The 15752-nt window shown below is 38.4% G+C and overlaps 1 protein-coding gene across 9 annotated transcripts in view; it reads left to right on the top strand.

Moving 5' to 3' along the window:
- The window catches only part of tead1b (TEA domain family member 1b), a 47247-nt gene extending 33165 nt beyond the window's left edge, over positions 1-14082 (top strand). For 2 of the 9 annotated variants that reach the window (XM_041063050.1, XM_041063127.1), the window contains 10 exons: positions 467-682; positions 3203-3214; positions 4144-4275; positions 4567-4613; positions 4723-4784; positions 5938-6062; positions 7476-7649; positions 9211-9351; positions 9523-9675; positions 11100-14082. In XM_041063050.1, the coding sequence (XP_040918984.1) occupies positions 467-682; positions 3203-3214; positions 4144-4275; positions 4567-4613; positions 4723-4784; positions 5938-6062; positions 7476-7649; positions 9211-9351; positions 9523-9675; positions 11100-11213 (1176 nt within the window). In that variant the 3' untranslated portion in view covers positions 11214-14082. The remainder of the gene's footprint in view (positions 1-466; positions 683-3202; positions 3215-4143; positions 4276-4566; positions 4614-4722; positions 4785-5937; positions 6063-7475; positions 7650-9210; positions 9352-9522; positions 9676-11099) is intronic. The other 7 variants (XM_041063270.1, XM_041063431.1, XM_041063509.1 and 4 more) reach the window with 7 other exon arrangements.
- Positions 14083-15752: the final 1670 nt, after the last annotated feature.

Here is a 15752-nt window from a genome sequence, read left to right as displayed (position 1 = left end):
GTGCCCGAGGAGAACGTAAATCCACCCTGCAAACCTGTCATCAGCACACATTACTTCTCTTTCAAACTGCTACTTGCACTGCTGAATGTTTCATGTGAGAATATTAAATAATTTTGAACTGTGTGAATGTCAGAGGTAAACTTGGCTGGTGAAATGCCTCGCCCAGCTCCCGTAAGAATACCAGACTAGCCAATTCTCATTCAGCACACAGCAGATCACATCTGTGTGCTCTTAATGTGTGCTAAAGGGGCCTGCATCCTCCTTAATCAGTTCACTTAAGTGACGACAACACACAGCATAACGCTTTATTGGCTGTTAGCTTGGTGTGTGGTTTGGACATGCTTCTGTTATGCACCTTATCTCCCTCGAGTGTTTTTGTAAACAAAGAAATGTATAATCCACTTTGTACTTTTTTTTTTTGGTTTTTCCTGTTTTTTTATTTTCCCTTTTCTCTTTTTTAATGGAGGTGTCTAGTCACATACAGGTCTTAGCAAGAAAGAAAGTTCGAGAAATCCAAGCTGCCATTAAGGTACGTCTGGCTTTGCCCAGTTGTAGGGGGCTTTTCATTGCCATGGTTACAGGCTCTTCCTTTGTTTTCCTCCCCTCCCCTACCCCGCAGGTGTCTAGTCACATTCAGGTTCTTGCCAGAAGGAAATCTCGTGAGTTTCATTCCAAGCTAAAGGTATGCGCTTTTCTGCTTTTGGGCTTGTTGGTTGCTGTGCGTCTTAACTTCCTGTTTCCCATGGTGACAGAGTGAATGCCTGGTGCTCTGATTCCCCCTAACCCAAATCTTCTGCTGACTGTAGTCTGTACTGATTTTCTAACCCCCCTCCACTTTCTCACTCCATCTCTCACCCATAATCAGATGTGTTGTTGCTGTCCTGTCCATTTGGTTTTATCTACATTTATTCACTTTTATTTATAGATCTTTGCTTTGAGAGCAGCTGCTCATCATATCCATGACTATGAAAATATACATATATTTTTTTTAATTTTTTTTTTAAATTTCCATTAATAAAAATAATAAAATGGATTCATAGTGAGCACTCCAAAGCAAATGGTACGGGTAGTTAACATGTTAGTTTCTGATTATATAAGAGCCTGACGATTTTTGGGGCCATTACCAATATAACTATACTGAATATTGGCCAACATTCACTAACACATAACAAAATAAATTAAATAACATCATCATCCCATTTTTTTTTTTAAGAATTGTGATCAGTATACGTTATGCACTCAGTGAGGCATTTTACAGTTAAACAAGGAGTTTATAGCCATGGTAGCTGATCTGAGAGACTGTACTTGAATACAACAGCGCTTTGAGCTAAACGCGCACACAAAAATGCTAACATGTTTTGAAAGTTTTTAACCTGATGGTGTTGCTAAATGAAAAATCAGGGAATAACCAAATAATTCTAATACATTCTGAGGGGAACATGAATGTGTATACCAAGTATCATGGCAGTCTACCCAATAGTTGTTGAGTGAGTTCCCTAAAAACCATAAATGTCAACGTCATGGTGGCGCTGGAAGACGCGTCAGGGGATCAATTAAGTCAGTAAGATTCATCCTCTGGAGACCAAGAACATTTGTACCAAATTTTGTGGCAATTGATTTAAAATTCCTTGACTTGCCTGTCTGTACCAAAGTGGTGGACAGATTGATGCTAGCATGGCTATAAATAAAGTTAAAGAACTTGTCAGAGCTCTGAGGTGGGGTAAAAATGTTTCTAACAAATATGCATTTCTGTGCTGCAGTTTCTTGTTTCTTATTGCTTGATGTATAAACATCAGTACTGGTCATAATAAGATAACAATGGCCAGTATTTTGTCTTTAATTTTTACTCTTTAGTAAAAGTGTGCAAATGTCAGGAAGCATGCTGGCATTGGCTGTTGGTGAGTGGCTGAGAGCTGAAAGTCTTAAGAAGCCGGTCTGCTTACACCTCTTACTAAGCAGAGTTCATAAAAAGGCGGGGGGCTTGGCAAAGGGGGTCTGTGTTTAAAAAATGAAGAGGCGATTACACCTCTACCTCCTTTGACAATGTAACCCAACTTTCCCCCGCTGTCAAAGGCTCAGTGGTTCGCATTCAGAGCGGAGAATGGCCGTGAAGCTGGCTGTTTCTGAAATGCCCTCTCTGCTTTCTTGTTCTCCCTTCAGTCTGTTGATAACTCCAGGCTCTCACAATGCCATGGCTGTCAGTCGCTTTCCTTCCTCCCGGTTCAGATGTCGTCATTTCAGAGCTCCTATCGGTTATTTCAGCAATAGTGAAATCTGTTAAAATCACTGAAGAAAGTTTTTCAGAATGGCATATTAAAATGGGAGAAAAGCACTGTGAAAGAAGTAATCTTGAATAATATTGACCTGTAATTTAAGGTATTTTATGAAGTAATGCCTGTATATCAAAGGACACTCCACCCATGTGCCATTTTCTTCTTTTCTTGGGGAGCCTACTATACATTTTGACTTTCACACTTTGCTCCGCTCCCGTATTCAACACGAATTAATGACCCCTCATTAATCTGTATGTGTGTGTGTGTGTGTGTGTGTGTGTGTGTGTGTGTGTGTGTGTGTGTGTGTGTGTGTGTGTGTGTGTGTGTGTATGTGTGTGTGTGTGTGTGTGTGTTGAGAGACAGACAGAGTCAGACAGGCAGCTAGCCACATGAATGCCTGGTCTTTCAGGGGCACAGGCGGCAGTCTGAAGAAAAACAGACAGCTTTTGTATGAATCCCTGTCTTTTCTCATTTAAAGCAAATTAGAGTTCAGTGGCAAAGAGAAGTAGAAGTGTGCCCTTCATTTTAGGGGGCATCAATGAAAACCTGCTGTTTCTGGTCATGTCTATGGGGTTTTAGTGAAATTACAGTCATTATGTTACTGTTCTGTTGTTTTGTCTCGAGTGAAGACTACTGATCAGATTGTGAAAATTATAGAGAGCAAGACATTTGCCACAGAGACCAAGGATAATTTGTAAACACAAATTTTATAATCCTTTGTTATTAAGTGTTCATTACACATCTGTGTTTGTTGTACTGTGTGAAGAAGGCTGGACACTGTCAAATTAAAATAGAAAGTTTTTTTTATACCGATATTTGGAGCTAAACACTGAGACCTTTTCATGCATAGCTCAGACTTTAACAGTTTAAAAATGTTGAATTACTCCAATTTACAAATTTACAATAAACCCCCCTTTGTTTGCATTTAGGTTACAAGCATGGTAAGTATTCATTTTCTGTTTGTGATGCTGTTTGTGCTTTAATTAGGGCCCGCCTCGGCCTTCGGCTGCTAGTTTTGTATTTGTGCTCCTGCCATAGACAATAGCTGCTGCCCAGTGTTTTCCCAGTTTATTGGTGTCTGTGTGTCATCATACTGCTACACACTATTATCATACTGTAGCGTGACTCTGCTCCACCAGCATCTGTTGCCAGCATGCTTACCTTCAGCTTCTGCCACCAGTGAGTCTGCATGGGTTTGCTAGTGTGTATGGTGTGTGTGCACTCTGTTGCACTGAATTTTGCAGGTTCAGTATGACTTTAAACAACTTTGTTAATGCACATTAACATAGGACAAAACAACCCAAAACAACAATGTGTAGTGCAGTTCTGCAGGCTTTTTTTGGTTCTCCATGAATCACTATTTCATTAATTAATCATGGCCATTTACAATAAATGTATATCCTGATAATTTAATTTAATAACTTGATAAGAGGAAAACTAACTGGAGCTGCGAAAGACTCTCAAACAAGCGTGATTGGTGTCCTTCAGATAGAGAAATCTTTGCGATGTTTAGATGTGTTTTGACATGCAGACAAATGCAGCCTTGATAGAAACGCTGCTGAGTGAGTTTTTAAAAAGTATTTTAGTGGTAGATTAGTCAACAAGCAAACTTTTGTTTAAGTGCATACCTCTGCTAACCATTGTATGTTGGAATTCAATGGTAATTGTCCCGCACATTCCTTTAAAAAAAGCCTTCACTTAAATAGCAACGCTGATGCATCTTCTTTTAACCTGCTTGCTGTTTACTGTTGTGAGAGGTCAGTGTTGCTTTCAGTGTGTTGTTTAGAGTCTGGTTGTTGTTACCTCTGCAACATGCCCCCACCCCCCCCCTTCTATGTGAGTGCTGAGCCTTTTGTGCCTGCTGTTAAAGGACCAAGCCGTGAAGGACAAAGCCCTCCAGAGCATGGCCTCCATGTCCTCAGCTCAGATCGTCTCTGCCACGGCTATTCACAACAAGCTCGGCCTGCCAGGCATCCCACGCCCAGCCTTCCCTGGAGCAGGGGTAAGAGCCTTGTCGACACCCCACTTTTGATCCATCCCATCCAGCTTCACCCAGGGCAGCCATGGGGCCAAACACACCGACACCCCGGCCAAATCACATTACACACTACCGCTTATCTGCCCCTATCAGATAAGCACATGATCAAAAGGAGTGGTAGTCAAGATAACTACATCCACTGAACATGGAGCTAAGAGCCATTTTGATCTTGTCGCTCACAGCTGCTCTCAATTGGATGTGTTTGTTGGGTTTGTTTTTGTTCTTTGTTGTGTATTTATACATTTAATTCTCTAGTTATGGCAGGGTATGATATCGACTGGTCAGCCAGGATCGTCACAAGAGTAAGTTTCATACTTTGGTGTCAGAAAAGAAAACTTAAAGCGATAAATTGATTATTTTATTCTGTGGGATTGTTTTTTTTCCTAATGGGTTTGTCTGTCTTTGCTCCAGTATTAAGCCTTTCACCCAGCAGCCCTATCCCACCCAGCCAGCCGTCACACCAGCCATTTCAAGTAAGAATTGACCTGATTTAACAAACTTTAAAGGAAAAAATGATCCAAATTGAACATCAAACTTCAAATGTTTGATAACTTTCACAATTTACAACTTCTTGCTGTAAAACAAATAAGCTGATAGAAGGGTCTGTTCAGAGATAGCAGTGACAATAAAGGTGGGTTTTGATACTTTTCCCTCAAAGCATCTTATCTACGTGTAGCTCCAGGAGGGAGGGAGTGTAGTAAATATTGGGAATTGAGGATCTGATTTGAGACTAAAATCAAATTAGCTTCAGCAACTTTTGGAGGTTTTATATCAGTTAAATTTACTTTTCTGAAAATTTCAATTGCCTCAGCTAAGGTTTATTTTTAATTTTAAGCACTTCATGTTGCTCAAACACTATTCATCAGAAGGAAGAAATCAAAAGGAAAATGTCTCGTTGAAAATTTGTTCTCTTTGTCTCTTTGGACTTGCTCATTAAAACCAGATTAAAAAAAAAAAGAAAAGAGAAACTAACCCATAATGCCAAAAGACATGCACAAATTACTGATATATTCTCACTGATCAAAAGGTTGTGAATTCGGATTGATTGTCAAGTAGATGGGCGCTCTTGTGTCAAAGTGAAAACAGAAATTCAGAAACTAAAAACATTTGTTACCCGTGGATTCAGAAATCACAGAGATGCTGGAGACTTTACGCCATGTGACAAAATCTTATATCAAATAAATCACAAGGTTATTTTTTATTGTTATGCTACAACAAACCAATTTACAAATACGACAAAAAAATATTGAAAAAAATGTGGGAATTTTTAATAATTGGTATTTTGTCCCAGTGTCCATTGCATGTGTTATTTCTTTCCAAGAACTTCCTTCAAACAAGAAGCATTTTGGAAATAAGAAAATGGTGATGAATGCCACAAACAAAGTTACCCACAATTTAAGAGCAAATCTGTGCATACAGAGAGTTCAGTTTCAAGGCAGGAGCACCTGTAATTTGCACATAAATTCATTTAGGTTTTACAGTTTGCTGTGCATATTTATTTAAAGTAATGAGTACTGTAGCCAGTAACAACACCAGCACAAAATAAATTATTTGTTTTAAAATGAACATATCCATGCTGTGGAACAACCCACTGACAGAATGAATCTTATTCTGGTTTTATGTCAGGTTACGAGCCAACAGCAGCTCCAGCTCCCACAGCACCAGCATGGCAGGGCCGCTCCATTGGGACTTCAAAACTCCGACTGGTGGAGTTCTCCGCCTTCCTAGAACAACAGAGAGACCCAGACTCGGTGAGTAGAGTACTAAAGCATGAAATATCACTATCTCATGGTGTTAATTCCCACCTCTTATCATCCAGTCCTTTCCTCTGTGAATACACTGGCACATTTTCCCAGGCAGACAGTCAGCTGAGAGGAGGCCAAAACAAGCTGAGAAAGGAGAAGTCTGGCCTGTAGGGATGCACGGCAGGAAAACCTGCAGAAATAATGAACGACTGTATATTAATCAGTTCCTTAAAAGGCATGCCAAAACTATATTTAAACTGCAGACTTCAGCTCAGCAGGACAATCCACAGACTCACTCTGGAGTGTGAGCTGACAAATCAGCAGCTCCCATTTCTTATTTGCTTTAGCAATTTTTTAAAATGTTTGTCCACATTTTCCTGTGCGCTTTCTTTTGGTATTGATATCGCATGACAGCAGCCATTAATCTTACATGCAGCATTGCCCTAAAGGCTACATGCTAGAGAGGCTGCTCTGTGCGCTTTTAGACTCAAGTGCAGCGCCACATGACAAGGTTTCATACGGTCACAATGAGGGGGAAAAAAAAAAAATCAAATGTTATTCTCTGATTTGATGCTTCTCTTTCTGCTTTTGGCTATGCATCATGGGTTTTAGGTTTAACAGACCACACTTTTTATCCACTTAGTAAAAAACGAATCCAAATATTTTCAGCTGAAAAGTTTAAGAGAATAGAGCAAACCCCGCGATTTCATTCCATATTGTCAATTTAGGTTGATTGTAGTTTGCCTTTGATGCAGAAATACTGGTTTCCATGAGAGTGCAAAATGAATTATACTCATCTACCATTAAGTGAATTGTTTGTGTTACTGTATGGTTTTACCTAATTTAATGCCTGAGAGAGATCTGTCCTCATCAAAATTTGCGGTTTCACAGCTTTCTTTCTCGTAATAATATCACATCTTAAGCTTATAGAATTTGGGTGAAGCGGTTGGGCATTCCCATCTTGGTTTAATACAAATAAGGGGATCAGTTTGTTTTTGGCTTTAGTGGAGCAGAATGATATTGCCTAATTTGTACATCATAAAATAGAAGAGGTGCCCAAAGCCAAGCAGACAGCCAAACAAGAAGCAGTGTTGCATTGGGTTATTTCTCATCATGAGAGTGTATTGTTACCAATCTAATTCTGGTTAGCACTTACTTATCATGGTGGTTATTTGTCAGAATTGGTTTATTTTACTTCAGCAAATCTTTCTGTGTTGATAACTTTATATGATATTGATGTATAATACTGTTACAGATCACTTTTATGTCATATAATGTGAGATTCCAATGTTAAATTCAGAGGAGACAGACATATTTTACTTTTCTAGATCACAGTATCACAACCTGAAAGAGTTTATTCTTTTTAAACTCCATATTTTAAAAAAAAATGTTTCTAATACTATTTATTTACTTTTTCAGTACAACAAGCACCTATTTGTACATATCGGGCAGACAAATCATTCCTACAGTGACGCATTGCTGGAGTCGGTGGACATTCGTCAAATTTATGATAAATTTCCAGAAAAGAAAGGAGGACTGAAGGAGCTGTATGGAAAAGGTCCCCAGAACTCCTTCTTCCTTATAAAATTCTGGGTGAGTGTTACTTGTCAGCCACATTGATAAGATTAATAAATATCATATAAAACGGCAGTGTTGCAGCATGATGTTTTACACACACACACACACACACACACACACACACACACACACACACACACACACACACACGCAGTGGTCTTAATATCATTGGGAACGTTTTGCACATTGAGAAATGTTCAGTGTCAGAATCCTGTTCAGTAATAGTCTGCTCAGGTTTGTCTTTACTGACTGGGTGTAATCAGTCTACACGGAGAAGACTGCTCTCTTAATGTTTGCAGAATGCACTGTGCTATATTTGGACTTGCATAGCAGGAGAGCTTTTGATCAAAGCACTCACTAATTCAATGTAATATCTCCAAACAATGGAGTGACCCAGTTGCACTCCTAATGGCTGTTTAAACATTGCATGTATTTCCTCCTTGATGCAAAATGCTAACTAGCGGCAGCCAACAAAGTAGAGACCGTATGCACTTGGACCAAGTCCCCTCAAATTCCTTTTGAAGTGACCGACCAATCTAAATTTCAAATGAAAGACAGAATCTGCACAATAATGAATGTATAACTGCTTTGCTTAATGAAGGAGGAGAATGTTGTAGGAGGATGTCTCCTCTTTTTGTATCCATTATGAACAGGATGTTCAGGGCATAGAAAGGCTGCCCTCTGGGAGCAGACCCGTTCAACCTTATAAATCAGTCTTTTAATGTAACTTCATTTAATCCTCTTTAGACTCTTGTTTCCAATATGGACACATTAACATGCTTATTCAGATGTGGCCTGAGATCTTCTAATTTGATATATCAGGTGCATGTATAATCTTGACAGCTCAGTGATTAGAAATTCTTAATGCAGAGTTTAATACGTTTTCAGTTACCAAATTCTGACTTCTTCTAAAAATGCAGATATGGGCTGTGTCCCAGTTCAATACCATTGAATCTTCTGTATGTACGTGTTTCTCTATTTAGTATTTAAAAAAAAAATCAATTTGAGATAAGACTTGATAAGTGTGAGTGGAATTATCACTTGAGGCTGTAGCTCCCCTCAGCTCAGCTCATTTAGCTGTCTGGCCTGCAACTTTACTGTTTTTGCTTCACTCTCACTGCTAAGTATTGTTTTCTGCTGCAGCAGAGAAAAAGCTCTAAAAACCCAATATAGACTTTTCCTCAGGAGCTGATTAAGGGGAGTCGGGACGCAGGTATAGTCTGTTGAAGTAAAATTTTGTCCTTGCGTGATATTACAATTACCTCTAACACAGCTTAAGATACTGGTACTAGTGTATATGTCAGCCAATGACAAGAAATTACGGTGCAGAAATGTCAGACCAGGTTTGAGGTCATTTAAAAACCGTCTCACCATCATGTAATTTGTCCACCAGAGGGCACTGACAAATCATTTTTTCAAGTCCATATCAAATTCGCACAGGTTTTCTTATAAGTATTTCAGTTCACTAGAGTTTGCTGGGTTTTTGTGTATTATTGTATTCCTCTCAAGACTCTCAGGACTTAACAGACAAATGTTCATTGACACTTAATGCTCGCCTTTTTTCTCTGTTTCCCAGGCTGACTTAAACTGCAACATCCAGGATGATACTGGATCTTTCTATGGAGTCACTAGTCAGTATGAGAGCTCAGAGAACATGACCATTACATGTTCAACAAAGGTGTGCTCCTTTGGCAAGCAGGTGGTTGAGAAAGTTGAGGTGAGGACTCAAATCTTTTCGTCCTGTGAATCAGAACAGTGGCTGAAAAGCTTTGAATTACAATGAGAATGTATATCTTTCATAACCCTAACACTAATTCATTTTTATTTTACATTTCTGCTGTATATTGTTTTTCATATGCTTAAAGTTTTTTTTTCTCTTGTTCCTCAGACTGAATATGCACGATTTGAAAATGGACGCTTTGTCTACCGAATAAGCCGGTCTCCCATGTGTGAATACATGATCAACTTCATCCATAAGCTAAAACATCTACCAGAGAAATATATGATGAACAGTGTGCTGGAGAACTTCACTATCTTATTGGTAATCACCTCACTGACCGGAGTGGGCGAGATCCCTCTCCAGAACCCTCATTCTTCTTCTCCTTCTTCTTCTTCTTCTTCTTCTTCTTCTTCTTCTCCTCCTCCTCCTCCTCTTTGTTGTCAGGGTGTGTTGGTGGCAACAGCTGGCTTTAAAAAAAAATGGAGGGGTTTGGTTGAGCCTTGAGATGAGTTCTTGCTGGTTTCACATTCCTCTCATTCCACAGGGGATGAAACGCCGTGTGAGAAGCCTCATTATCTGCAGGGGAAGAGGGAAGATAAGAGGGGGCAGGAGAAACCCCTGTTATTAGCCATCACATGGGGTCTTAAAATGTCATTCACCACTACTGACAAAGCAAAAAATAAATAAAAAGACAGGAATAGATCCATATGTGAGGGTGTGCACTCAAGATGGCAGCCAAGGCCCCGTTTCCCCAAAGCATAAAGCTAAGATGACTGTAAAATCCACCTTACAAGCGTTCTTTAAGACTTTTAGCCTTTAATGCTTTTTGAAATTCTCATTGATTAACAAGTGCCTTTAAAAAGCCTCTTACTCATTCCTAGAAGGTTAAGAGCATCTGACAAACACAAAACCTGCAGGAGGAACCATAAATTTTGTTCAGTTTCGAACTCTATACTTTTATCACTTGATGTAACATGTTTAAATGAACAAAAATCAGTCTGTTATTTTCTCTCATCATTGTCCTTTCCATCTTCTCTTAGTCTCTTTTGGCTCTCTCTTTTCCAGATTTAAGCCATCAGAAGTGAAGAAACCCTCAACAGCATCACATTTGCTCACTAATAAGTGCTACATTGGGAAACTTATCCTAGAGCAGTCTGAGAAAGACTCTTACGAAACACACCTTCTGAAAACCAATCAATATTGGGAATCAGGCTCCAGGAGACAATGTATAAACAATCCATTCATACAAAACCATGCCATTTCCCAGACATAACCTGGTATCTATAAATAGAACAATATTATAGCCAAATATAAATTAGTGATTATCTTGTTAATATTTAATGATTCTTTGCTTATGTGAAATTAATGATATGGACACTACAAATAGCCACAGCTAATGGTTGTGTGTAGCAGAGGAACGTCACTGATATGGCACAGCCTGAACCTTTTATGGTTAACTGCAGGAGCGGAAATGAGGCTTACGCACTCGCACTCAGCTAGCTCCACAGTGGTCACAATTGATAAAAACAGACTTCATAACTTCACAACTTCATAACTCTGACAATATAAATGCATATTTCTACTTTTAGTTTTAGTTGTGAGTTTTATACATCTGGCCCCAGGTCTTTTGGTTCTGTAGCTGTTGACTGTCAAAACATGACAAAGTCTGTTTTCTCTCTATTTTTTAATCCAGCCAGATTTTACTGCTTCTCTACTAGAAAGTGAGTTTGTTTTTTCTTTTGCAGGTGGTGACGAACAGGGACACTCAGGAGACGCTGCTATGTATGGCGTGTGTGTTTGAAGTTTCAAACAGTGAGCACGGCGCCCAGCATCATATCTACAGACTGGTAAAGGAATAAGAGGCCCCGAGATTCCCCTCAACACCCCTCTTTTCATAGACTTACCAACCTCAAAACAAGTGGCAGTGCCTCTACCTGAAAGTTACACCTACAATGCTTTTTGGTCATGGTATCGGGTGAAGTCGGTTGTTATAAATTTGTTTTAATATAAGTGTTTGTTATTTGACTGCAGCTGTGAATTGCGGTACAGTTGTTTTATGTTTAAATACGGGAATTCACCTTTAAAATATGTTGAGTTGGTCTCTGTTGGGTATAAATGTGGCCGTTCTTAAAGAATTTACTAGATTAATTTCGTAAATGGAAATATGTGTGTTGTCCTCTTCTGCTTTGTTAATGTAGACTTAAAAAACAAAAAACAAAAACGGATGCTGGCCTTTTCTACCAGCAGCCTGATGTGGTCTATGTAATATGTTTGAGTGTGTTTTGTATGTCTGTAGTTCATAATTTGTGAGCATACATACTGTAGATATACAGACATGGACCCACAGCCAATAGATTTTCCAAAGAAACAAAACTAACAGAACACTACATATACAATAGCTGAAAGCAAGTGGTTGTGAATATTGCAAAATTACTGCTATAAAAAAAAAAAAATCAGCTTTCAAAAGTATATTTATCCCCGTTGAAGCACTCCGTCTTAGACACCAAGAGCAGAATGAATGCACTGTGAAAATACTACAAATGTCTTGCCTGCATCTGCTCCGTAAATGTAGGGAAGTCTTACCACCTGCTAAGCATCTCTGTGCAGCAAATGAGTCTTTCCTCTGTGACAACTGAGAATTTTTAGGTTTTAGACAAGTATGAAAGTACTGCTACAATTACTCTAACCAGACTCTCATCTTGTCCAAAAGCACTTTGTTCCCCTTCCTGGACTTGCCTTAGTAATGTTTTTTTCTTTTTTCTGTTAGATCTGTGGTTTTGGAACAGTTTTAATAATTATAACACTATAAATCACTTGTAGACAGCAGGCCTTGTTCAATATGCTGTGGCTTTGCCCCCTGAAAGACTCAGAATCTCTTTCCCCCTCTGGGATCGCAGTGTAATAACTCCAAGCCAGAGAGTCGCTGCCTTCATGTTCACACTACGTTCACATGTTTCTGTGGCCTACACCGATCCCGAGCCTTAAACATGTTATAGCTGTGTGTGAACTCCAAAAGATGCCACTAAAACTGTGATCTCTATGTGGAAAGACTCTTTATATGTTTGCATTGTGCAAGAAATTCACAATACAATCTGCCAAAGTGTAAGTGTACAGTGCCTTAGATTATATTCTAACATTACACTTTGCTTTGTTTTAAGTCTAAAATCTGTTCTGTGGACGAGACAGGCAAAAATGACTCACCGTTATATTACTTGGTACATCTCCACATCTGACAAATTATGTTTCTTATAATCGGTACACTCCTAAAAAATACTGACTTTGTTGTTAGTTTTTCAGAGGCAGAATACTTATGTTAAATTAAGTTGGTAAATTTAAAGTCAAAAACAGTCATAGAACTGGTTATATTTTTCTCCAGCTCTGTAATACTTTCCTAAAATATCATCCTGTTTCTGCGAGTGTACTATAAACACAGACCGATTGCCTTTCCTGTTGTAAAAGACCAAAAATACAGAGACACAGTCAATCTTTTGTCATGTCCTGCATGGTAGCAAGGAAGTGCCTTTGGTTTTAAATTTCCAGCTTCAGAAAGATCAAACACAACCTAAAAATTTAATGTTGCTAGACCAAAAATGAGACATAAGTGAAACCAATCACCACATTGCCTTTTCAAAGGATTGTAATGACAGCAGGGGAAAGCTGGTTACTGGTAAAATAAATAAATGATATATTCATTTTTATTACATTGTAAATTGATTTCACAAATGATGTATTTGAAGAAAACCTATTTCTTTGCTTGAGGTCAAAGACTGAAAGACCTGCTGATAATGTACAGCCGCTGACTGCATGCAGGATGTCAACTCAGAGAACACTGCAGCTGTCTGCTTCGTGCGCACTTGCAGGTTCAAGTGTTTTGTTTTTAAGAAAAAAAAAAAAGTTTTTTGGAAACAACATGGTTTCCTCTTTCCCGCGACCACACGCTCGCATGATGTGAAAACCACAGAAAACATCAGACTCTCTCAATGTTACCTTTGACGATGCAGACACAGCTGCGATGTCGACGAGGCAGGGACCCACACGAGCCTTTATGATTTATCACTCACAATGAAAATTCAAAGCTTATTTAATAGAAAGTCTATACAACAATTTCTAGAATAAAACTTGGAACTGTATTAATGTGGCTGAATCTTAGATTGTTTCCAAAACCAGTTTGAGATTGCTGTTTCAGAAGCTAATTTTTCACTGCGTGTGTGAACGAGGCCGTCGAGGTCAATGTACTTTTCACCATAAGGACCATAGATACTCAGACATTTACTGTTTCTTACAAAAAATTATAATCATCTAAAGTATTTTAATCGAAGAAGCTCTAAATAATTGCAGACAATGTCTCTGGTGGATGCAGATAAAGTTCAATCATTCAGTATTTTTGCCACAGTCCTGTGGACACTGTGGAGTTTTAATAGGCTTTTTCTTATGTTTACCCTGTGTATCTGTTCACATTTATTGATTACTTAGTGAGATGTTCCTGTTTTCTTATTGTACTTGTATACCGTTGTACTTGGTTTTGTGATGACATTGTCTGTATATTGCAAGCCCAATAAGATGGTAATGATGTTACTGCTGCACTGCTGGTACATTTTGACATGTCGTTTCAACACTTAAAAACAGCAGGGCTGATGCCTTCAATGGCATGAATGTCTGGTGGACCATTTGAAGAGAAAATGGACACACACAAAAAATAAATTAAAAAAAAATGAAAAAAAAAAAAAATCAGCAAAGTCGAGGAATCATGCTACAAACATATCAGCAGTTTAGCTCTTGTTATTTGTAACTCTGTCGAACAGTAGGTACTGGTACCTTTTTGTTTTATAACCATTTTCAGATGGTGGCTTTAAAGTGATTCGTCACATAGCTCACATATAGTTGTCATACACACATTTGGGTTTTGTGTGCAGACGTTTTTTTTTTGTAAAAAGGTGCTTTGTACAAAATTCTATCTTAGCTTTTCTTGGTACAGATGTGTGATATCTTTTCATATCCATGAAAGTAAAGTGTTGGAGCAAAGGAGAGAAAAGAAGCTCTGCTATGTTTCTGTGTTCTGCATATGGTTGTGTCTTTGCTCCGTAACATTATGATGCCTTCTTGATAATAGTAGTTATTTTGTAGCTTTCTAGATACTTTGTATGTATGCAATATTGAAGTTAAATAAATCTGAAAAATACTGCCTCCTTTTTTTTGTCACTTCATTAAGATATTTAAGCATGGCAGTATTTTCAGACACACTGTGCGGTTGATTCTGTGCGGTCTGGACTGAGGCGCCATCTGTTTAACTCTTTAACTGCAAAAACCTCATTTCAACAGTAGATGGAGCCTGTTGCTTTATTCTTAACTGTCAATGTCCCTGTTTGAGACAGAACTGAGCATATGTGGTCTACATGAATGTAGACCACTGTAGTAACAGAAACCATCATCAAAGGGATGCAATGTCAAATTAAAAGCAAATACATTACCAGTAAATATATGGTCTGTATGTGTGAAAACACACATACTAAAAGGACTGATAGAGAAAAGCCCTTAATTCTGATCATATGCATTATAGGTAAAGTAGCACAAAGTTTAAGAGTTTGAGTGATAAATGAGCATACTGTCTCTTTATCTAATGCAATTAGAAATACTGGCCTGTTTTTCACAAACATAAAAATATAAATATAAAATTTAAAAAGTGAAAAGCTTTAACTCTGTCAGAAAAAAATATTAAACACTAAAACCCAGTTTAGCAATGGGTGATTGTTAGGGCACTCAAACCCAACGGCTGGAGCAAATTATCCATAAGAAAAGCTCAAAACTGGAAGTTCTGTTGACCATTTGCAGCCTAAATATTTGTTATCTCTTCTGAAACAGATTATATTTTCAGCCGTGATGGTCTTAGTGCAGGATTTCAGCTTCAATTTACAGTCCAAAAAAACTGATTAGTCTTTGTAGTGCATTGTGCCACCATGTGGACATTTACAGCACATTGCACTTTGACTGACGTGAGAGGTATTACTCTGTATTACTCTGTGGTTGGAGGCCATTTTTCATTTGTATAAATTAATTCTAAGTGCTCCAAAATTTGATGTAATTTTAAAAGTAGTAAAAAGCAAATGCACCTACAGCTGTCGCCAAAATCCAAGAAGTGTAAGCGGTCAAGTCAAATCACATACAGCCACAACATTACTGTGGATGGAAAAAAAATATAATGAACTAAAAGCTAACAGCCTAAATTATGAGAGAGTCCTCTACAAAGACAAAACAAGACAACACCCTATCACAGTATCACTGACACAACTATCATCTAACACTTGCTCAGCTTTAAATTAATACTCAGCCATTGTCCTTTGATACTCTACTCATGTTGTATGTTTTTAAACCCACAGGTATCCTCACCGTAAACCTTTAAA

The sequence above is a fragment of the Toxotes jaculatrix genome, chromosome 1, assembly GCF_017976425.1.
Source record: "Toxotes jaculatrix isolate fToxJac2 chromosome 1, fToxJac2.pri, whole genome shotgun sequence".
Taxonomy (NCBI): Eukaryota; Metazoa; Chordata; class Actinopteri; family Toxotidae; genus Toxotes; species Toxotes jaculatrix.
This window is presented reverse-complemented; position numbering and strand designations above follow the sequence as displayed.